Here is a 24,420-nt window from a genome sequence, read left to right as displayed (position 1 = left end):
AAAAATACCCCCCCCCCCCAAAAAAAAAAAAAAAAACCCAAAAAGCAATTGACAAAGACCTGAGTGACATCAACGTCGTTCCATCTATAAAATCCTTCCAAAGCACTCCACACGGGGGGTCCACAAGGAATTACCTGGACAGGCAGGCAGGCAGGCAGACAGCCGTTAATTGCTCTCCTAACAATTATCTATGTCCTCCTTCTCGAGTCGAGTGCTCCTCCTTCTTTTGTGAGGAATGAATGAATCCCACGCACTGAGAGTAGGGAAAATCCGATCGACCACTTGGAATTGGATTCAGTAGTCTGATGTCACGCGCCCGGCAACGGTCGCCATCTTGGTTCTAAACAAAGAAAATCATTGCTTTTTATTCTTCATACTGGTTAGAACTTTTCATTCCCTTTTCGTATGCCTTGTGATCAGAATGTGTAAAAGTCAAAACATGATCACATGTATGAGTTTTTTTTCTCCTCTGGAAACGCTTTTATGCTCGCCGGAGAAATAATAATAATAATAATAATAATAATAATAATAATAATAATAATAATAATAATAATAATAATAATAATAATAATAATAATAATAATAATATAATAATAATAATAATAATAATAATAATAAATAATAATAATAATAATAATAATATAATAATAATAATAATAATAATAATAATAATAATCTTTATTGTCCAAATTAAAGGCAATTCATGTGAGGTAAACAATGTTCAGTTTGGTTCATGGTATGAACATCAACACATTTACAAATACAGACACAGCCATACACGAACATACACGCTTGCACATTGTTTCTACACATGTATACAAAAGAAATGAGCTACATACAAACAAATATACATACATACATACATACTAATACATACATACATACAAATACATACTACATACACATACATGCAGACATACATACAAACCAGCATATCATCGTATATGCATGCTACATTCATACATACATATACATACATACATACATACATACATACATACATACATACATATATACATACACACAGACACACAGACAGACAGATAAAACGATACGATATATTTGCTGGGACAGCAGATAACCATATTATAAGTATAGTGTCTTATATTAAGAAGAAGATGGCAATGATTGTGATGATGATGATGATGATGATGATGATGATGATGATGATGATGATGATGATGATGATGATGAAATATTTCATACGGGCGTCCGCTATTGTTCCGATAGTTTAGAGCCAGTGTTATTAAGTTATACCATGCGTCATTAGGAAGGAAGTGACGTTACGACTGTTGAAGAGTATTCATGAGAGCGTCTTCGTCTATCATGGCGGGCCTTATTGATTGGGGGGGGGGGGGGGGGGGGGGGGTGAGGGGGTGGGGGTGAAGGGTGAGGGGGGTGATCTGTTGTTGTCTCCGAGGAGGGTTAATAATTTGGGGCCATCACTGGTGATTTAGCTTTAGATCAGGATGGTGCTTTTGTTTATTATACATACCAGGTGATAAACGGTCGTCTCTTTGCATGCAGTGCTAATAATAGGGTAATAGGGAGCAATAATATGGTGCCAAAATACTGGTTCTAATCTCCTTGGAAGTATGAAATGAGTCCTCCTGTGGGGGACGGGGGGGGGGGGGGGGATGATTTGCTGCATCCGTGCAGGGCTAATTTGGGGCCATCACTGATTTAGCTTTGGATTAGATGACGTTTGGTGCTTTTTAAAATCATTTTTCTTTTACCAGGTGATAAACGATCGCCTCTTTGCTCAATGCAGTGTTGAGAATAGGGAGCAATAATAATATGGTGTCAAAATACTGGTTCCAATCTCCTTGGAAGTATGAAATGAATCCTCTGGAGGACTAGATCCAACTGATCGTCTGGTTTCAGAATGACGGCGTCTTATAGGGAATGAGATTAGCGGAAGAGTAGCGTCCCTTGATTCGACGTCACCTTACAGATATAACGTCAAAATGGTTTTGCGCATGCTTCTCTCTCGTCCTCGCTTTCGGTGAAGTGTCTCATGCCGCACAACCAACCTGACGTTCTTTCTCTAATAACTTTTCCGCTCGTGACTTCCAATCAAGGGACGCTACTCTTCCGCTAATCTCATTTCCTATTGTCCAGCCTAAATAAATGTGTCAGTAAGTGCATGACGTAATCAGTCGGAAGGTGAAAATTTTGGATTTGCATTGTTTGTATTTTCTGAAAGAATATGCTGTCCAGAGCATTTTAATCTTTATTTGAAGTAAACCGGGTGATTTTTCATGAAGTTATGGTCAGATGTATGGGTAAGGTATCCAGCAACTTTTCTCAATTTTCATAATTTTTCAACTTGACTAGCTGTAAAAATAGAATATTTAGAAATGACATTAAGCTTTGATATTTCCCGAAGATTTACAAAAAGGGTTGATTTAATCATTTATGACAAGAACTCCTTTTTGATTTTAAAAAATTGACCTTCTAACTAAACTTGACAATATCTCAGTTCAAACCTTTTCACCATCCGACGGTTTATGTGATTCACTGTAACAAACAGTGATCGTCATTGAACATCAATAATACTCGCATAATCCTTTTTTTAACAACTGAAAAACGAAATGATAATTTATCAGGAATTATGATGCTCTGGCAAAAATCCACCTGATGTTGGATAAAAAAATTTCAGTTTGAATCCTATATTATTTCTTATGCCACAAGAGGCACCATTTCTGGACGAAATGCAGTTTGAATTTTGTAATTATCTCAATTAGGGCAGAAGTTATTCACATTTGAAAGGAGGTGGTTATTTTTTTTTAACGGATAAAATCGCTTTTAAAGACAAGACATACATATTTATAACGTTTCGATAGAGCTCATAAAAAATTAAATCAAATTATCTGTAAGCTTTAAATTGTACGATCCTTTCGTGAGAATGTAGTTGGATGAAAACAAAAAACGATGAAGTGAGAAAACAAGAATCATGCAGATAACGATTTTTCACCTTTATTTGCTCGTATCTCAAAACTAGCTCGTGCGACATCCGACGGGTTTTGCCAAATCAGCACACATGATGTAGAAAACTGGCTAACCGAATCAATGAAGGACAAACAAGCTAATGGGTCTTTGTGTTTTTTTAGGAGTTCGTCATGACGGTGAGATCAATCAATATCTTAATGGACATGCTAAAATTAATTGTAGTCCTTAAGAGCCATTCGGTCCATGGAGCCGGAGCTTATCCCAGTTTCTATAGCGTGAAACGGACAAAAGCAATCGCTTGCAATTCTTTGGATAGGATGTTAGTATATCGCAAAGTACTTTCCGCCAAATCTAACAGACTCAGCTACCCATTCACTGCTGGGTGGACAGGGGAGTCGGAAAACAAAATCTCGACTGCACCCGGGATCGATCACGGTCCCAAGCGAGTGCTCTACCAACTGAGCTATCGGGACCCCCAAAATGAAATGTAAACAGTTAACTGTCGTACTTGGAAAGTCAAATATTTAAAAATTTGGCCAGAAAACTCGTCCTTTAAATATCGACCGATTAAAATGGCCGTCTTCTACTATTGGCAAAAACTCTCAAACCTCGGACTTGATGGAAGAGATTTCGCGTTATATATATATATATATATATATATATATATATATATATATATATATATATATATATATATGTGTGTGTGTGTGTGTGTGTGTGTGTGTGTGTTTATTGTTTTTGCATTTTGAAATTGTCTGAAGAAGGGTTTTGATAACGAAACGTTATGTGTTTGGTATTTTGTTCTTTTAGAAGGTTTTTTATTTTTGTTTTTGTTCGTTACTTTTTACTGTAGGGTAAGGTGGGGGGGGGGGGGGGGGGGGGGATTCCACATCCAACTTTTTCAGTTTATTGTCATAAGGTTTCTATTGGTGAGGTGAACACAAAAACAGAATACAAATGTCCCACAGCCATTCACACTTGGATTCTGTACAAATTATATTTTAAAGAGGAACAACACTTCATAAATTTCAATTTTTCTCTTTATTCGAATATTCACCATTTTGGGGTAATTCCACACCCATCATGACAAGCATGCAAAAAACGAGAATGAAAGAATCAAGAACTATAATTCACTTCTGAAATGAACACAACAACAATCTTTGTACACCATGACATGAGACCAATAATAGGCCAAAGCGGAGCTCCCGATAGCTCAGTGGGTAGAGCACTTGATTCACAATCAAAGGGACGGAGAATGATCCTGGGTTTTGAGCTTAACAAGTATCTTCTCCCATTCCGCTGTATCGTTTCTTGACATGGTCACGGACTGTTCCCCAGTTTAGGTTGTATAATTTGGCAGCACATTTGCAGCCCATCCCTCCAGATGTAACGAGATCGACCGCTTTCAGCTTATCTGCATGAACATACGACGCCGTCTTTTCTTTCAATTCATCACCATGATTAACCAATCTCTATAGAAAAAGGAGAAAATCCTCAGATGTAACGAGATCGACCGCTTTCACCATATCTGCATGGTCATACAACACCGTCTTTTCTTGTAATTCATCAACATGATTAACCAATCTCTATAGAAAAAGGAGAAAAACATGAACAGAAAAACATGAACAGAAATCCCTTCTAGATCCAGCTCTAAATCATGGACATACATAAGTAACATCATGTCGGCTCACAATAAGGCTTATTATTCAAACAGTATAAATAGGCTACACACTTCCAAGAATTTTGGATGATGTGCTTTTCTAAGAAAAATAATTAGTAAACTATGTTGGGGAATGCCACACCCGCTTAGTGTGGAATTGCCCAAATACCCAAAAAACAAAACAACAGGGATAAGGATAAGGATATAACTATTTACTTGAAATGAAAACTGGGGCCTCTTTTTGTAAAATAAAACCATTGACATGTCATATGACGAGAGTTTAGCATTCCTCGATCTACCTAGTCTCAAATACAGAAGAATTAGGGGAGACTTAATTCAGCTCTACAAGATAATACATAATAGAAATGACATAAATCCACCAATTTTGTTTACATTTTCCAAGATTACGTATAGCAGAGGCGACAAATATAAAATATATATTCCAAGATTTCAGACAAAAATATGACAGTACTCATTTATTATACGCACACTGAAAACATGGAACAGTCGCTGTTTTAACACTAAAAATGCATTTCTTTGAATCAGTTTAGAATCTTAGTTGATAGGGAGATAAAGTCTCTGAGATTTAAGTATGACTAAAATGTTATATTCTAATTTACTAAAAGAATAAATTAAAAATTACTAATTTATTAATTTCTTAATTCAATTTGAGTTTGTTAATTTTTATTTATTTATCTATTCATTTATTTGTTTGTTTAATTTAGCTATTTATCCATTTATTTATTGACCTATTAAACTTTAAATTGTCATGTGGATAAAGTTTTCCATTACTTTCATGATTTTGTAGACTGGTTTGTAAATGTTGACAAGTAAAATGCATGACATCTGAAACAATGTTAAATCATGATAATTTATCAGAGACTTATGTATGAGTATTATCGTTATTGCTTTCATGATTATTTTTGTCATTAAATTTCATTGTACTATGGACTTTGTACATTTATGATTCATTCGATCATGACCAATTTCCAATTACCAGTATTCTATGAGAATTTGTGGTGTTTCATTAATCCTGTTTTGTTGATAAAGGGGAAACCTGAAACGTTCATTTGATTTGTTTTTGTAATTAAATTGAAGCTTACATTCAATTTCACATTATTATTTAAAGATTTCTGAAGCACACTGAACATATTATGTATCAGTGGAAAGTCACCATTACAATAATATTCATATCACTTTTATATTATTGCGAGTCCGGATAGTTCAGTGGATAGAGCACTCCCTTCACAAGCAAAGACACCGAGATCGGTCGGATGATGTGGAGTTGGATTTTTTTATCCCTCCCCCCCCCTCCCCCCTCCCCCTCCCCCCTCCCCCTCTTACCCCTATGTCCACTCTCCCAGTTTGATTGGGTAGCTGGTTTGTTAGATCTGGCGGAACGTACTTTGCTATAGACTAGCGTCCTATCCAAAGGGTAGCAAGCAATAGATCTTGTGGAAAGTACTTGGCAATAGAATAGAGCCTATCCAAAGGGCAGCAAGCAATTGCTATTGTCGGTTTCATGTTATTTGAAACCGGCATAAACTCCGGCTCCATGGCGGGTCAAATGTGCGGGTGAGTGGTCAAGTGGTATGACACCCGCTTTCGGATCGGAAGGTTCTGGGTTCGAGTCTCGCTCGCCGCATAGTTGAGTCATTGGACAAGCTCTTTACTCACATTTTCTCACCGTACTCAGGTGAAAAATGAGTACCTAGCGTTTTCTCGGTGTTGGAAAAAAAATATTGCAATATCGATTAAAAGGCGTCATGTCTCGTTCTACATGTCACGTGCTGCTGTTGGTGAAGGATCCTTTGTAAAGCACTTTGAGCACGTTTAGTGGATACTGCGCTATAGATAGAATGCGCTTGGCCGAGGAGTTCACAACATTGCCATCCGGAAGTATAACGGACCAACACACAAACTCTGTGTAACCATGAACTTTTATAGTCTGGTTAATACAGTGTAGTGAGGACAATTCACAAACGCGGATGGCAAAAAACAAAAACAAAGGCCTGAGTGACGTCATCTGCATACTATCTATATAAAAGCTCATGTTTTTTTTTATGACTACTTACTCGTATCATTATATACTTAGCTAACTTGTATTTTCTTTCTTTTATTTTCAGGGTTGTATTCAAGGAAAACGTGTGTTCTTTTTTCTTCTCTAGACGAAATCAACAATCATTTCTTGCCAGTCAATTGTGAACAAAAGCATAATGTAAAAAAAAAACTGGTTCAAATCTCATTTGAAGTGTAAAACCACTCTTCCTGAAGGCGGGATACCAACCTTGAGTAATTAATCTTCTGATTTTCGAGTGATGGAGGCATCAAATTTTCTAGTCTAAATATAGATTGGTCGTCATTAACTCACTCGATCCTAGAGTGTTTTCTTTTTTGTTGTTTTTTTTTTGTTGTTGTTTTTTTTGTTGTTTTTTTTTTTGGTTTTTTTTTTGTTTGTTTTTTGTTTGTTTTTTTGTTTTTTTTTTTTTTTTTGCTACATTTCAAAATTTGACAAAAATGTATTAAAAATGAGCATGTACATAGATAGTTTTATTCAACTACCATTAACATGTAAAAATTAAGATTATTAGCTTTGATACAAAGCCTATAATTTGTCTCAGAAAAATGTAATGAATAGGCATGGGGTAAATGTAACCCGGGAAAACTACGGGTATGGTCGGTGTTAGGGTTGAGTGAGTTAAAGATCATTCATCCTCCTTGAAATGACGTCACATCAGTAGTTTATAAATTGTTATTTTCCACTTGAAATCGCCGTCTGGATTTCTATTTTGATGACATTCTGGGATGTCAGACGCTGGTGCGGCTATGTGGTCTTGTGGTATGACACTCGCTTTCGAATCGGAAGGTCCTGGGTTCGAGCCTCGCGCTTGGCGCATAGTTGAGTCCTTGGAAAAGGCTCTTTACTCACATACTCGCACCATACTCAGGTGTAAAATGAGTACCTGGCCGTTAATAGCGTTGTCTTAGTCCGGAAAATTGTAATATCGCCTAACAGGCGGCATGTCCCGTCCTACATGTTAAATGTTGCTGTTGACCAGGGACCCCTTGTAAAGCGCTTTGAGCACATTTAGTGGATATTGCGCTATATAAAGCTCTTTTTTTTAAAAAAAAACTAAAGTTTTGTAAATTCCATTCTCACCTGAGATTGTATGTCGTAAATTTGATGACATGAACAGGTAATACCAATCCGTTCCAGGTAACCAACCTACCTTCTTCGTTCATGAGATAAGGGCTTTTATGATTGTACAAAATAGATAATATTATATAGTTATAATAGCTGATTCATTCTCAGTGGGCTACGAGTTTTGATTTAAACTTTTCAGCAAAATAGGGGTAGAATGTTATTCCTAAGGAAAAGGTTATTACTGAGTAATTGAAATTCCCAGAAAAATGAATGATGTATCAACGTCATGCTTTCTAGGGACTGATAGGGGTAGACAGGGAGATAAAGAATGACTCGAGTCAAAGGCATACAGGGCGGGCTCACCCTTGGACTGATCAATAAATTGATACATAGTTGTTGTTTTTATTTAGATTTTGATTGTATCATACTACAATGCTATCTATTTCAAAGGGACATGGAGATCTAATTATAACAAAAACCTTTTTTTACTCGGTGCATTAATAATAATAATAATAATAATAATAATAATAATAATAATAATAATAATAATAATAATAATAATAATAATAATAGTAATAATAGTAATAATAATAATAATAATAATAATAATAATAATAATAATAATAATAATAATAATAATAATAATAATAATAATAATAATAATAATAATAATAATAATAATTGGGTTTTATATAGCGCATTAATTTCCCCGTATCTCATTGGAAGTCTGAACTTAACCCAAGTGTCAAAATATTCGATAAGTGCAACTGATAGCGACATATATTGTTGTTTGTTTATTTTTTAAATTTTTATTTTCAATCTCTTTATTAAAATTGAAGGCAACAATAATAACAGTGTATTGACATTGGTAACCCATGCCTAATCTTAATGACAAAACACTAAATCCAGGAAAATGAGTCAACATAACCATTCCCGCCATCAACGAGAAGACAGCATTCGTTTATCTCCAGTCTTCAATCCAAAAGCCTCTTCGTCTAACACAACTCGGCTTTATGACAACAAAAATGGTCAATTTCCAAATCAAGCACATCGTGATGCGAGCAATGATATTATGATTTCCAAAACCTCGTATATTGAAGACAAATTACTATCCACGTCAATTGACTCCGTCAAACACTCGAACACAACGCATTTGCCTCACAATTACCCCGTGTCAAAGACGCGTCCAGTACTTCGTGATATATTCTCTCCCGTTCCGAAACCGGACACCAACGCTAGTTCTTCTTCAACCATCCAAATTGACGATTTTTCAAGTTTGACAACGTATGTTCCAAGCTCACCGTCACTTCAAAGACAGACAGAAAGACGTGCTTCGGATATTGTCTTCCCTTCTATTAAAGTCGACAATTACTGTGACGAAGGAGCAACATCCTCAACACCATCCACATCCAACAACAACAACAACAACAGCAACAACAGCCGATTACTAATCCACGAAAAAAGGTCTCACAGTACAGGCAATTTAATCAGTAGTGGGAGTCCTATAAATAGAATTACCTGTATTGAAAACAATATTAATAATAATAACAACCACAATAACAACAAATGTCTGATGGTCCCGCCCACTTTAGTACGGACCAGAAGCACGGACGGGCGTTTGATGGTCGGAACCAAAGACAGAGCGATGTTTCCAACAATATCAAAAGCTTGGTCCAAGTCCGAAGGGAATATATTCTCGGAGAGACCACACCCATCTTCCATTCCCACGCCTACTCCACCTACCACCCAAAGAATACGACAGACGGATTCAACAACACGCAGTAAAAGTCACGAAATCAAACCAGAAGACGCTGAATTTCAACTGGAGGAGTATTTACTTTCAACAAAACCGTACAAAAAACTCGGTCCAATAATTCCTCCAATGAAAAGCAACCAATTCTCACCCGATTCTCATTCACAAGAGACTACTACATTATTATCGTTATCATCCGGGTCTTTCCAGAACGACTCGCCTTCGTCTGACGTCATGAACTCTCCATGGGTCACCACCATCGGCCAAAGCGTCAGTGAAAATAACATCGTCGTGTTTCAGCAACAGAGAAACCGACCGACGACGCTTTTAAATGTATTCGGGGACCCAGACGGGGATTGTTTCTCTTCGAGGCAACATCATCGCAGCAAGAGTCACAGCCCTCGAAGACGGAGTCATAACCATTTAAAAGCTACAGAGGTGTCGAGTTTTTTGGCGGATGGTGAGATAAGTTCGGAGGAGAATCGATTTGCGGACAATTCACGGGAAGAGTGGGACAACAGGAAACGGCAAGGAAACAGCAAAGTGTTTTTCCTTTCACCGCAACCAATGCAAAAACTGGGTCCAATCCAAAGTGATAAATCGGATACCTGAATCAAGCTGGAATATTACGTTAAATATCAAAAGCTTACTTTGAGTTATTATCATTATTATTATCATCATCCTCCTCCTCATCTTCGTCATCATCATCATCATCATCATCATCATCATCATCATCATCTCATCATCATCATTCATCATCATCATCATCATCATCATCATCATCATCATCATCATCTATCATCATCATCATCTCATCATCATCATCATCATCATCATCATCATCATCATCATCATCATCATCATCTCATCATCTATCATCCTCATCTCTCATCATCATCATCATCATCATCATCATCATCTTCGGCATCATCATCATCATCATCATCATCATCATCATCATCTTCGGCATCATCATCATCATCATCATCATCATCATCATCATCATCATCATCATCATCATCATCATCATCATCATCATCACTACCACAACCATCATCATCATCATCATCATCATCATCATCATCATCATCACTACCCCAACCATCATCATCATCATCACTACCACAACCATCATCATCATCATGACTACAACAACCATTATCATCATCATCATCACTACCACAACCATCATCATCATCATCATCACTACCACAACCATCATCATCATCATCATCATCATCATCATCATCATAACCATCATCATCATCACTACCACAAGCATCATCATCACCACACCCACCACCAGTAGGCAATCTATTTCTATCACTATCACCTAATGTTACATACAGATTCATGGTCACCATGGTCTTTGCTTCGTACCCAGGTTTTGTGGCCAATCTTATTTAATTCTAAAATGATTTATCAGCATCCCATAGACGTGTGACATCAGCCTTCTACTTATCGGCAATTCCCCGAGTGTTACACACCTCATTCACACCACAATCTGCCTGGTACTTCATCGTTCACTCGAGACCTCCTAGGATGATAAAAAAGCTAACACATACACCAGATAAAACCCTTTTTATTCTATTTTTTAAGAAATACCACCCAGGGTTGCCAGTTTGGTATTTTAAAGACAGATTCTAAAACACTTGGCATTAAAAGAAAAGTTATTTGGCATAGAAAAAAATGGGTTTGGCCTTCGTGCATTTGGTTGGCATTTTCAAACAAATCGCCTATTCCTTTTTATTCAATGGACAAACCAGCACCACCACCACCACCATTACCAACACCAACATCATTATCATCATCATCATCATCATCATCATCATCATCATTATCGTCACCATTATCATCTCAAGACAAGATTCTGTTACTTTTTTACGTTTTATTCTCTGCAATGATCTCCCACCTCATCAATATTCTTCTTGTCTTACATCTTGTAAATAAAATATTAGTTTAAATCTAAAAAAAGGGCACATATTTCAATTTAATATATTACATGTACAGCAGTCTTTCAGTTTCATAGCCATTAGGCCCATGAAGCCGGAGTTTATCCCGGTTTCTATAGCGTAAAACGTACAACAGTCCTTTGGATAAGACGCTAGTCTTATATAGCCATTAGAACCATGGAGCCGGAGTTTATCCCGGTTTCTATAGCGTGAAACGGACAACAGGCCTTTGGATAAGACGCTACTCTTTCATAGCCATTAGAACCATGGAGCCTGAGTTTATCCCGGTTTCTATAGCGTGAAACGGGCAATATTAATTTATTGGTACATTTTAGACAGGACGCTAGTCTATCGCAAAGTACTTTCCATCATATTTTACAGACCCAGCTACCCAATCACTGCTGGGTGTACAGGGAAGTCAGAAAAAAAATATATCGACTGCGCTCGGGATCGATCTGGGTCCCTACTTGTGTGTGAAGCGAGTGCTCTAACAACTGAGCTACAATTCAAAACTTAAGCGTTTCTCTCGTCATTTACAAAAAAAAAACAACTAGACATTTTATAGTTGCTATTATCTCACATAAAAAAAATTAATGATGCCTTTTCCGCTACGACATCATAAGATATCGTCGCCTAGGCATTCCACGAAGGAATATAGATAACTCATCAAACAAGATGTCTGATGTCAACAGGAATCACCCATGTTCTCCAAGTGAGAAAATCGGGGGTTAATAATCTTGCTCAAGGAAAAAAACAAAAGTGGCTGAACGGGGCTCGAACCCGGGTCCTTCCGGGCCACAGTGCAATGCCTTAACCACTCGGCCACTTCGCCCCCATGATCTCACATTAGAGAAAATATAGTGTGTGGTTGCCTGAGAAAACCCGGAAAGATGCGCAAATTCTATAACTTGACTTATCATGTATGCAGTGGTGTATACCACATCTTTCTGATCATTTACCACTTTTAATTTTCTTTCTATGTTTATTAGAACCCAAGTTATGATAAAAAAAAATTCTGAATAAAATTTGTTGCTATGGGAAAAACTTTATCTTTGATTTTAGCTCATATATCGAATCGAAGCTTTCCGCATCTTCCCGGGTTTTCTCAGCCAGATCCACATAGTATAAAGGTATGTGGTATAATATATCTTAACCCGCTACTTACCAACCATAGGAAAATCGTCACATTCGTTACGTTACAACCAACATCTTTATCATTTAGATTTCGTTTGAAAATCACACAATTCAAAAGAAAAATAGCTATAAAAACGTGACACTGTGTTGCTGATCAATATTATGCCTATAATTTATTTTTGCTTTCCTGTTTTAGTAAGAAAAAACTATTTTTGTGGTGGGTTGGTGTGAAATTTTGTGAAAAATTCTGATAATGGCTGGTAAGGAAATGGTTAAAAAATTAGACATTTTTTCAGTCTGTTGATGTATCGAATGTCAACATTTGAGGAGCAGGTGCGAACAGCGAAACAGGTCCTACTAAAGTTACATAATTGAGCTTTTATATAACGCAATATCCACTAAATGTGCTCAAAGCACTTTACAAGGGGTACCTGGTCAACAGCAACATTTAACATGTAGGACGGGACATGACGCCTGTTAGGCGATGTTACAATTTTTCGGACAAAGACAACGCTCTTAACGGCCAGGTACTCATTTTACACCTGAGTACGGTGAGAGAATGTGAGTAAAGAGCCTTTTCCAAGGACTCAACTATGCGCCGAGCGCGAGGCTCGAACCCATGACCTTCCGATCCGAAACCGAGTGTCATACCACTAGACCACATATCCGCACAAGTTACATGTGAATGCCCACTAAAAATTCTTCAGCTTTTTATATCACATAAGCGTTGTGTTGCTACGCAACAGTTGCCGCACCAAATTAATGTTCACGTTCGGAGAGCGTGGTTTGAAATGTCAAAACCAGTCATTCGACCAAAGCTGACCCTTTAGGACTAATTATGTGACCCCTCGTCTCAAAACGGTATTATGTCGAAATGACTAAGATGCTCTCTTAGCTCTAGGGCCTATTCCAAGGGAAGATTGGAACAACCCAGGCGATAGCCGCAGTGCAGAGCCGCAAATTGAGCTAAGGCGAGATGACGTGCTCAAGGCCACACAGCGCAGCGGCGGGTAATTGAACTCGCTACCTTTCGGGCACGAATCTAAGACCGTACCGCTGATCCACGCTTGTAAAAGCTTGAATAATGTTTAAATCAAATGTTATTTCAAGACTGACATGTCTTAATTAAAACGTGAATTATTGATATGGCCACTGTGCTCGTTTGATTTTATCTACACCAGTTTAAACCAGGCGTTCCTTTGATTGGAGTTGAGCTGTGAGTTCAAGTGAAATAAAGACGAGTCAATGACAGCAACGAACCTAACAGTGTTTTTTTGTGTTGTTTTTAAGAGTTTTACGGCGCTTGCAACACATTCAGGTCATATCAGCGCCAGTAAAAAGAAAGAAAATGGGATAGTAAAAAGTTCTAGAATCACAATTAAAGCACCTAAGAAAAAGTAAGACATAGGGGAATTGGTTCAAATAAGAAACATGTGTAGATTCCAGGATCACACTATCAAAGTACTTAGTTTGAGATCACCTAAAAGTCTCATCATGACACAAGCACAGGTCCCCACTAAGAGGAATACACTCAAATGTTTACAAATCACATGTAAAACAAAAAGAATACATGCATAACAGAGAGATGATTTACAAGAAAAAAATATCATCTCCCAAAACCCTAACTATAAATTTGACTGTTTCCCTTCCAGCTAGGGTATCCGACCAGGGCCAGGACAAAACCAAGTAATCTCATCCCAATACAAAGACAGAAAGCATGTTGGAGATCAGCTATAGATAGATCGAAGATGACGTCAATCAGGCCTTTGTTATTGTTTTATTTGCCATCCGCGTTTATGAGTAATGCTCACTAAACTGTATTAACCGACTATAAACGATCATGGTTAAACACAGTTTTGTGTGTTGGTCCGTTATACTTCCGGATGGCAATGTTGTGAACTCCTAAACCAAGCGCATACTATCTATAAGGGGACAGAAGACATAGTAAGTGCCTCCCTTCCCACTATGGGAGGCCAGGAACCCCACCAAGAGCAACGAACCTAACATTGCGTGACCATCTGATGTTTTCACAACAACCCGGGCATTGCGCCGTAGCCTCCATGAACTCATTGTCTGATCGTAGCCATTGTTAACAAATAGCCTGACACTGATCTTAGCCATCGTTAACAAATGGCCCGACACTGATCGTAGCCATCGTTAACAAATGGCCTGACACTGATCGTAGCCATCGTTAACTTATAGCCTGACACTGATCGTAGCCATCGTTAAATTATAGCCTGACACTGATCGTAGCCATCGTTAAATTATAGCCTGACACTGATCGTAGCCATCGTTAACTTATAGCCTGACACTGATCGTAGCCATCGTTAACAAATAGCCTGACACTGACCATAGCCATCGTTTACAAATGGCCTGACACTAACCGTAGCCATCGTTAACATAGCCTGAAACTGACCGTAGCCATCGTAGAGTTATAGCCTGACACTGACCAAAAAAAATGACGTCAAAAGATAAGTCTTAGGCCACAAAAAAAACAAATTGTGAGTTATATTCAGTAGTTAAACCAATGGGATCACTTGTTTCCTTGACCCCTTCTAAAGACAACTCATTATGCGCTGTACACATCTATAAAATGACGTCAAAATATAAATCTTAGAGGATTCTAGCGTTGCCATAGTGAACCTATATATATAGCCTGACACTAGAACCCATTAAGAGTTATATTTTGAGGTCATTTTATAGGTTTGTGCAGCGTCTAGTGAGTTGTCGTTTGTAGAGCTCAAGGAAATAAGTGATCCCATTAGTTGAACTGTTAGATACAACTCACGATTTGTTTTCTTTCTTGACCAAAGTCATTTATTTGGTCAGTGGCAGCGTAGCCATCGTTAACAAATAGGCTGATACTGACCAAAAAAGGACGTCAAAATGCCAGTCTTTTGCCACAAAAGAAAACAAATCGTGAGTTGTATTCAATAGTTCAACCAATGGGACCACTTGTTTCCATGAGCTCTACTAACGACAACTCACTAGGCGGTGCAAAACCCAAATAATGACGTCAAAATGCCAGTTCTTTTTGGGTTTCAGTGTCAGGCTATAACTTAACGATGGCTATGATGTCGGGCTATAAGTTTACGATGGCTACAGTTTGACAATGATCATAAAATGACGTCAAAAGACAAGTCTTTGACCACAAAAGAAAACAAATTGTGAGTTGTATTCAACAGTTAAACCAATGGGACCACTTGTTTCCCTAAAAACAACTCACTAGGCAATCCACAAACCTAAAAATAACGTCGAAATATGGGTCTTAGTGGGTTTTTGTGTCAGGCTATAAGTTAACGATGGTTACAATTGTACCGTACCCATCGTTAACTTATAACCCGACACTAGAACCCTCTAGGACTTATAACTTTACGTCTTTTTTAAAAGTTTTATGCAGCGTCTCGTGAGTTGTCGTTAGTAGTGCTCAAGGAAACAAGTGAACCCATAGGTTCAACTATTGAATACAACTCACGATTTGTTTTCTTTCGTGGCCAAAGACTTGTCTTTTGACATCATTTTTTATAAGTGTTAGGGTATAGATAGTATGCGCTTGGCTAAGAAGTTCACAGTATAACGGACCAACACACAAAACTATGTGTAACCTTGAACGTTTATAGATAGTTCGAAGATGACGTCACTCAGGCCTTTGTTATTGTTTTTGCCATCCGCGTTTGTGAGTTGTTCTCACTAAACTGTATTAACCAGACTACAAAAGTTCATGGTTACACAGAGTTTGTGTATTGGTCCTTTATACTTCCGGATGGCAATGTTGTGAACTCCTTGGCCAAGCGCATTCTATCTATAGTCTGGTTAAAACAGTTTAGTGAGAATTACTCATAAACGCGGATGCCAAAAAACAATAACAAAGACCCGAGTGACATCATCTTCGAACTATCTATAAGTTTACGATGGCTACGGTCTGACACGAGGACTTGCATTGTGACGTCATATTTAAGGTTAGTACACATGTTAGTAAATTGTCGTTTGTTGTATTCAAGGAAATAAATGATCCAATTTGTTGAACTTTTGAATACAACTCATGGCGTTTTCTTTTTATCGTTGTCGCCCTATATTATTATTATTATTATTATTATTATTATTATTATTATTATTATTATTATTATTATTATTATTATTATTATTATTATTATTATTATCACCATCCTCCTCCTCCTCATCATCATCATCACCATTATAATCATCATGATCATCAAGTCTCTTATTACTATTAGAGTTCGCCGATTTATATATATATATATTCCCATTATTATCAACAGGGAATGAAAAACGCTCCGCTCAACAAACATTTAATGAATACGATTGCAACATCTTCAAGTCTGACAAACAAAGTTAATCACGTTCGATTGAGTCGACTACTAAAGGTTAATCTAATATGATGTTAGCCTGATCAAATTTCGATTGACCTCGACTTTTAAAGGTTAATTAAATTCGATCGAGTCATTGAACACATTGTCGCCTCAGACTGCTTTCAATGTGGCAACTACACTGGTGTGAGACAAAGGTCTGAAAAAGTGTATATGAAACAGTGCTAGACAAATTAGGGAGCAGGGACTGGTGTGAGACAAAGGTCTGAAAAAGTGTATATGAAACAGTGCTAGACAAATTAGGGAGCAGGGATTGGTGTGAGACAAAGGTCTGAAAAAGTGTATATGAAACAGTGCTAGACAAATTAGGGAGCAGGGACTGGTGTGAGACAAAGGTCTGAAAAAGTGTATATGAAACAGTGCTAGACAAATTAGGGAGCAGGGACTGGTGTGAGACAAAGGTCTGAAAAAGTGTATATGAAACAGTGCTAGACAAATTAGGGAACAGGGACTGGTGTGAGACAAAGGTCTGAAAAAGTGTATATGAAACAGTGCTAGACAAATTAGGGAACAGACACTGGTGTGAGACAAAGGTCTGAAAAAGTGTATATGAAACAGTGCTAGACAAATTAGGGAGCAGGGACTGGTGTGAGACAAAGGTCTGAAAAAGTGTATATGAAACAGTGCTAGACAAATTAGGGAGCAGGGACTGGTGTGAGACAAAGGTCTGAAAAAGTGTATATGAAACAGTGCTAGACAAATTAGGGAGCAGGGACTGGTGTGAGACAAAGGTCTGAAAAAGTGTATATGAAACAGTGCTAGACAAATTAGGGAGCAGGGACTGGTGTGAGACAAAGGTCTGAAAAAGTGTATATGAAACAGTGCTAGACAAATTAGGGAGCAGGGACTGGTGTGAGACAAAGGTCTGAAAAAGTGTATATGAAACAGTGCTAGACAAATTAAGGAGCAGGGACTGGTGTGAGACAAAGGTCTGAAAAAGTGTATATGAAACAGTGCTAGACAAATTAGGGAGCAGGGACTGGTGTGAGACAAAGGTCTGAAAAAGAGTATATGAAACAGTGTTCGACACAACATGTGGTCTAGTGGTATGTCACTCGCTTTCGGATCTTAAGTTCCTGGGTTGGAGCCTCGCGCTCGGCGCATAGTTGAGTCCTTGGAAAAGGCTCTTTACTCACATTCTCCCACGGTACTCATGTGTAAAATGAGTAGGCTACCTGGCCGTTAACAGCGTTGTATCTGTCCGAAAAAAAAATTATAATATCGCCCAACAGGCGTCATGTCCCGTCCTACATGTTTAGTGTTGCTGTTGGCCAGGGACCCCTTGTAAAGCGCTTTGAGCACGTTTAGTGGATATTGCGCTATATAAAAGCTCAATTTATTTGTTTTTAAGGGTTTTAAGCGTTGCATTATATTTAGGTTATATCAGCACCAGTAAAAAGGAAGACAATGGGATAGTAAAAAGTGTCAGAGTTAAAATTAAGGCACCCAAGAAAAGGTAAGACAAAGGGGAATTGGTTCAAATAGGAAACAGATGTAGATTCCAAGAGCACACTAGCAAAGTACTAAATTTGAGATCACCTAAAAGTCTCATCCAGACAAAAGCACAGGTCCCGACCAAGAAGAATACACTCAAATGCTTACATTATGAATTCAAAACAGCAAATATATAATACATAACAGAGAGATGAATTACAAGGGGGAAAAAACATCATCTCCCAAAACTAACAATACATTTGACTGTTTCCCTCCCAGCCAGGATATCCGACCAGGGCCATGACAAAACCAAGTAATCTCATTCCAAGACAAAGACAGAAATCATGTTGGAAAACAGACATAGGGTTATAGAAGACATAGAATGTACCTCCCTGCCCACTATGGGAGAAGCTTTTTTCTTTAAGCTATAATAATAATAACAATAATACTAATAATAATTATACACATTTATACAGCGCTCATTCTCGTGTAAAACACAAGCTCTGGGCACTTTACAATATATATTATCAATTTTAAGTGAAAAAAAAAATCATAGCCAAATCAAGGATTCATAGAGTCAATAAAAACAAATACAGTAAAGATATGTTTTGAGATTCTTTTTAAAGGTAGGTAAAGACTTGCACTCCCTCAGACCACGTGGTAGTTCATTCCAAATCTTGGGGCCGAAACAAGCAACGATCTATCATCAAATTGTGTTCTTGATCTTTTTCCCGAAAATTTTCGTTTGGTCATGACATGATCTTAAAGTGTAATCTTCAAATTTACACATGACCACGTGATCTGTGAAATATGCCGGTGCTATACCAGTCAAAGACATATAAACAAGACACGCTGCTTTGTAATATGTGCGCTTTTCAATGGGCAACCAGTGGAGAGAGGCCAACAAAGGGGTTGCATGATCAAAAAAAATTTGCCAAAAACTAATCTTGCTAAACATTTTTCTTTAAAGTGTGTGATTTACAAAAGAAATCAGAATTATAAAAGTTCTGGTTGGATCGAATGTGACGAATTTCCGATGGTCGGTAATGACAGGGTTAATATGAAGACCATCGGCATGACCAATAGAAAAACACAACTTGAGCTGTTTATTCTATGACGCCATGACCACAGAGGGGGTCTTGATAGGTCAGTTTCAGTTGGTAGAGGGGGTCTTGATAGATCAGTTTCAGTTGGTAGAGGGGGTCTTGATAGGTCAGTTTCAGTTAGTAGAGGGGGTCTTTTCAGGTCAGTTTAAGTTGGAAGACGGGGTCATGATAAGTCAGTTTCCGTTGGTAGAGGGGGTCTTGATAGATCAGTTTCAGTTGGTAGAGGGGGTCTTGATAGGTCAGTTTCAGTTGGTAGAGGGGGTCTTGATAGGTCAGTTTCAGTTGGTAGAGGGGGTCTTGATAGATCAGTTTTCGTTGGTAGAGGGGGTCTTGATAGGTCAGTTTAAGTTGGTAGACGGGGTCTTGATAGGTCAGTTTCAGTTGGTAGAGGGGGTCATGATAGGTCAGTTTCAGTTGGTAGAGGGGGTCTTGATAGATCAGTTTCAGTTGGTAGAGGGGGTCTTGATAGGTCAGTTTAAGTTGGTAGAGGGGGTCTTGATAGGTCAGTTTCAGTTGGTAGAGGGGGTCTTGATAGATCAGTTTCAGTTGGTAGAGGGGGTCTTGATAGGTCAGTTTAAGTTGGTAGACGGGGTCTTGATAGATCAGTTTCAGTTGGTAGAGGGCGTCTTGATAGCAGTTCTTGGTAGATGGGGTCTTAAGATCATTTCCGTTGGTAGATGGGGTCTTGATAGATCAGTTTCCGTTGGTAGAACGGGTCTTTTCAGGTCAGTTTCAATTGGTAGATGGGGTCTTGATAGATCAGTTTCAGTTGGTAGAGGGGGTCTTGATTGGTCAGTTTCAGTTGGTAGAGGGGTTCTTGATAGGTCAGTTTCCGTTGGTAGAGGGGGTCTTTTCAGGTCAGTTTCAGTTGGTAGATGGGGTCTTGACAGGTCAGTTTCAGTTGGTAGAGGGGGTCTTGATAGATCAGTTTCCGTTGGTAGATGGGGTCTTGATAGATCAGTTTCAGTTGGTAGAGGGGGTCTTGATAGATCAGTTTCAGTTGGTAGATGAGGTCTTGATAGGTCAGTTTTCGTTGGTAGAGGGGGTCTTGATAGATCAGTTTCAGTTGGTAGAGGGGGTCTTGATAGGTCAGTTTAAGTTGGTAGACGGGGTCTTGGTAGGTCAGTTTCAGTTGGTAGAGGGGGTCATGATAGGTCAGTTTCAGTTGGTAGAGGGGGTCTTGATAGATCAGTTTCAGTTGGTAGAGGGGGTCTTGATAGGTCATTTTAAGTTGGTAGACGGGGTCTTGATAGGTCAGTTTCATTTGGTAGAGGGGGTCTTGATAGATCAGTTTCAGTTGGTAGAGGGGGTCTTGATAGGTCAGTTTAAGTTGGTAGACGGGGTCTTGATAGATCAGTTTCAGTTGGTAGAGGGCGTCTTGATAAGGCAGTTTCCGTTGGTAGATGGGGTCTTGATAGATCAGTTTCCGTTGGTAGAGGGGGTCTTGATAGGTCAGTTTCCGTTGGTAGAACGGGTCTTTTCAGGTCAGTTTCAATTGGTAGATGGGGTCTTGATAGGTCAGTTTCAGTTGGTAGAGGGGGTCTTGATTGGTCAGTTTCAGTTGGTAGAGGGGGTCTTGATAGGTCAGTTTCCGTTGGTAGATGGGGTCTTGATAGGTCAGTTTCAGTTGGTAGAGGGGGTCTTGACAGGTCAGTTTCAGTTGGTAGAGGGGGTCTTGACAGGTCAGTTTCAGTTGGTAGAGCACTTGCTTCACATGTCATGTTAATATACCGGACTTACATGCTAAGTCCCAATTTGTTCAAACCTCATGACCAACGTATACTCATTTGCAGGTCTAATGACCCACATTTTTATAGTCTCGTTGTTGAAATGGAAATGCTCTTTAAAAAACAAAATGCTCTTTAAAAAACAAAAGCAAACAAAACAAACAAAACAAAAAACCCCAGAAAAAAAAAACAAAAATAAAAAACAAACAAACAAAAAGCATTAAAAAATTTTTTTTTAAATAAACCCGCAAAATATTTTCAATTACTACAATGTTAAAACGAGCCCATAATTGCCCCGGTTACCAGACCTGCAAATTGGTGCACGTCGCTCATTTCACAATCCTATTTAATTTTAGCTCATCCCTGAGGCAGTCTAAACAAATTTAATTTACTCACCTCTGTCTTTACTGGAATGTTCATCACTGATGTGGTGGGGATTAAATCTATAAATAGCACAGCACGGTAACTCCATGATTAAATGAAGGATGACTAATGGAGGAAATATACGAGAAAATCAGGTCAGGCGGCTAGTAGTCACAAAAATAGGAATTTTTTTTTTACCATTATCTCACTCAATCCAAGACATTTTTGCTCCTTTCAAAATTGGAAAAATGTATTAAAAATGAGCATCTACATAGATCTTTTTATTCAACTACCATTAACATGTTTGTTTTTGTTTTTAAGGGTTTTACGGCGCTTGCAAAACATTTAGGTTATATCAGCGCCAGTAATAAGGAAAAAATGGGATAGTAAAAAGTTCTAAAATTACAATTAAAGCATCCAAGAAAAAGGAAGACAAAGGGGAATTAGCTCTATTTATAGAGAACAGGTATAGATTCCAAGACCACACTATTAGTGTACTTAGTTTGTGATCACCTAAATGTCTCATCCAGACACAAGCACAGGTCCTCGCTAAGAGCAACACACTCAAATGTTTACAAATTGTATGTAAAACAAAAATAATACATTGCATAACAGAGAGATGATTTACAAGGAAAATAATATCATCTCCCAAAACTATAACTATACATTCGACTGTTTACCTCCCAGCCAAGAACTCCGACCAGGGTCTGGACAAAACCAAGTAATCCCATTCCAAGACAAAGGCAGAAAGCAAATTGAAAAACAGATACAGGGGGATAGAAGACACAACATGTACCTCCCTGCCCACTATGGGAGGTCGGCGACCCCACCCAGAGGTCAGGCGCCTAGTAGTAACAAAATAAGGATTTTTTTTTACCATTAACTGACGCACAGTGGAAAAAAAAGTCCTTTTTTTATTTCTTGATCTCGCTCGCACTGGGCTAAAGTAATTTTATATCGTAAACACGGTGAAACACTCGTCAATACAAACAAACAAACATACAGTGCTATTTTTCTTATAAACAAGTCAATTGACGTGCTCTGGAAATAACACACAAAAACTCATATTTAAAAATTTGGCCAGAAAACTCGTCCTTCAAATATCGATGGATTTAAACGACCCTCATCTTGGCAAAAGCTCATGGACCGGACACTCACTGTAATCCCAGGTTTGGTAGTTTTTTTTGCCAAGATGAGAGTCACTTTAATCGATTAATATTTGGAGAAAATGTTTTCTGGCCAAATTTTTTAATATGCGTTTTTTTGGAGTTTTTTTTTTTCTCAGAGCACGGCACTTGACTTGTTTATAGGGAATGAGATTAGCGGAAGACTAGCGTCCCTTGATTGGACGTCACCTTACAGAGAGAACTTCAAAATGGTTTTGCGCATGCGTCTCTCTCGTCCTCGCTTTCGGTATGCCGCACAATCAACATGACGTTCTCTCTCTAATAACTTTTCCGCTCGTGACTTCCAATCAAGAGACGCTTCTCTTCCGCTAATCTCATTCCCTGTAAGGAAAATAGCACTGTTTGTTTGTATTGACGAGTGTATCACCGTGTTTACGATATAAAATAATTACTTTAGCCAAGTGCCGAGATCAAGGAATAAAAAAAGGGAATATTTTTCCACTGTGCGTCAGTTAATGATTAACCCCCTCCTTACCAACTACAGGAAAATCGCCACATTCGTTACGATACAACCAACATTTTTCCTTTTCAAATTTATTTTGTACATCATAAAATTTAAAGAAAATGAACAGTGTGTTGTAGAGCATGTTTTGATAAAGAAATTATGTATGGCAAGAATTTTACTGCTATTATTATGTCTGAGTGATAAAAAAAAAAAAATATTTTTCTGTTAGTTGGGTGTGACGTTTTGTGGAAAATCTTGAAAATGGCTGGTAAGGAGAGGGTTAATGGTTTAAAAAAATCCTATTTTTTGTGACTACTAGCCGCCTGACCTGATTTTCTCGTATATTTCCCCCATAAAGCCTACATTTAATCATGGAGTAGCCGTGTTGTGCTATTTATAGATTTAATCCCCCACCACATCAGTGATGAACATTCCAGTAAAGGCAGAGCACTGTTTGTTTGTATTGACGAGTGTTTTATGGTGTAAAATAATTACTGTAGTAGCCCAGTGCCGAGATAAAGGAATAAACTTATAAGATAAAATAAAGTACTCGTGACGTAATAACAAAAACAAAACCAACCAAATTGACGTCATTCACCTCTTTGTTGTTATTGAATTTTTTTAAGGCAGCCATTTTGGTGATAAGCTCTTACTAAATTGAATCCATCAGGGCTTGAACAAGGGTTCCCTCGGGTGGAAATAGAATGCCTTTTTTCCTTTAAGTTCAATATCCCTAGACGACCTGTTTATTGTCGTATTAAAAAGATGGAGATAAATCTAAACTGGCAAAGTGACGACAAACATTGGGTGTCTCCCATACCTGAGGGTTTAAAAATAATGCGTACCATCTCCTTTGCTTGTTTTGTTGTTATCTTCTTTCCAGTAGTAATCAATAAGTCGATTGGTCTGTCACGATTTTGATTACAACTCTTTACAAGCGAGAGTCGGTCTTACACGGACAGTCATGCAAGCCTGAGTGAATCAGGTTTTATATGAAGAGAATGGTTGTGGTGATGATGATGATGAAGAAGAAGAAGAAGAAGAAGAAGAAGAAGAAGAAGAAGAAGAAGAAGAAGAAGAAGAAGAAGAAGAAGGAGGAGGAGGAGGAGGAGGAGGAGGAGGAGGAGGAGGAGAAGAAGAAGAAGAAGAGAAGGAAGAAGAAGAAGAAGAAGAA

General features: G+C 38.1%; 1 protein-coding gene across 3 annotated transcripts in view; it reads left to right on the top strand.

The window, feature by feature from the left end:
- LOC144957927 (uncharacterized) overlaps positions 1-11,484 on the top strand; it is a 17,641-nt gene extending 6,157 nt beyond the window's left edge. For 2 of the 3 annotated variants that reach the window (XM_078889486.1, XM_078889484.1), the window contains exon 2: positions 8,597-11,484. In XM_078889486.1, the coding sequence (XP_078745612.1) occupies positions 8,671-10,122 (1,452 nt within the window). In that variant the 5' untranslated portion in view covers positions 8,597-8,670 and the 3' untranslated portion in view covers positions 10,123-11,484. Of the gene's footprint in view, positions 1-6,738; positions 6,905-8,596 lie in introns of all 3 variants that reach the window. The other variant, XM_078889485.1, reaches the window with a different exon arrangement.
- Positions 11,485-24,420: the final 12,936 nt, after the last annotated feature.

The sequence above is a fragment of the Berghia stephanieae genome, chromosome 12, assembly GCF_034508935.2.
Source record: "Berghia stephanieae isolate SIO BIC M18660-M18661 chromosome 12, UCSD_Bste_1.3, whole genome shotgun sequence".
NCBI classification, from domain to species: Eukaryota; Metazoa; Mollusca; class Gastropoda; order Nudibranchia; family Aeolidiidae; genus Berghia; species Berghia stephanieae.
This window is presented reverse-complemented; position numbering and strand designations above follow the sequence as displayed.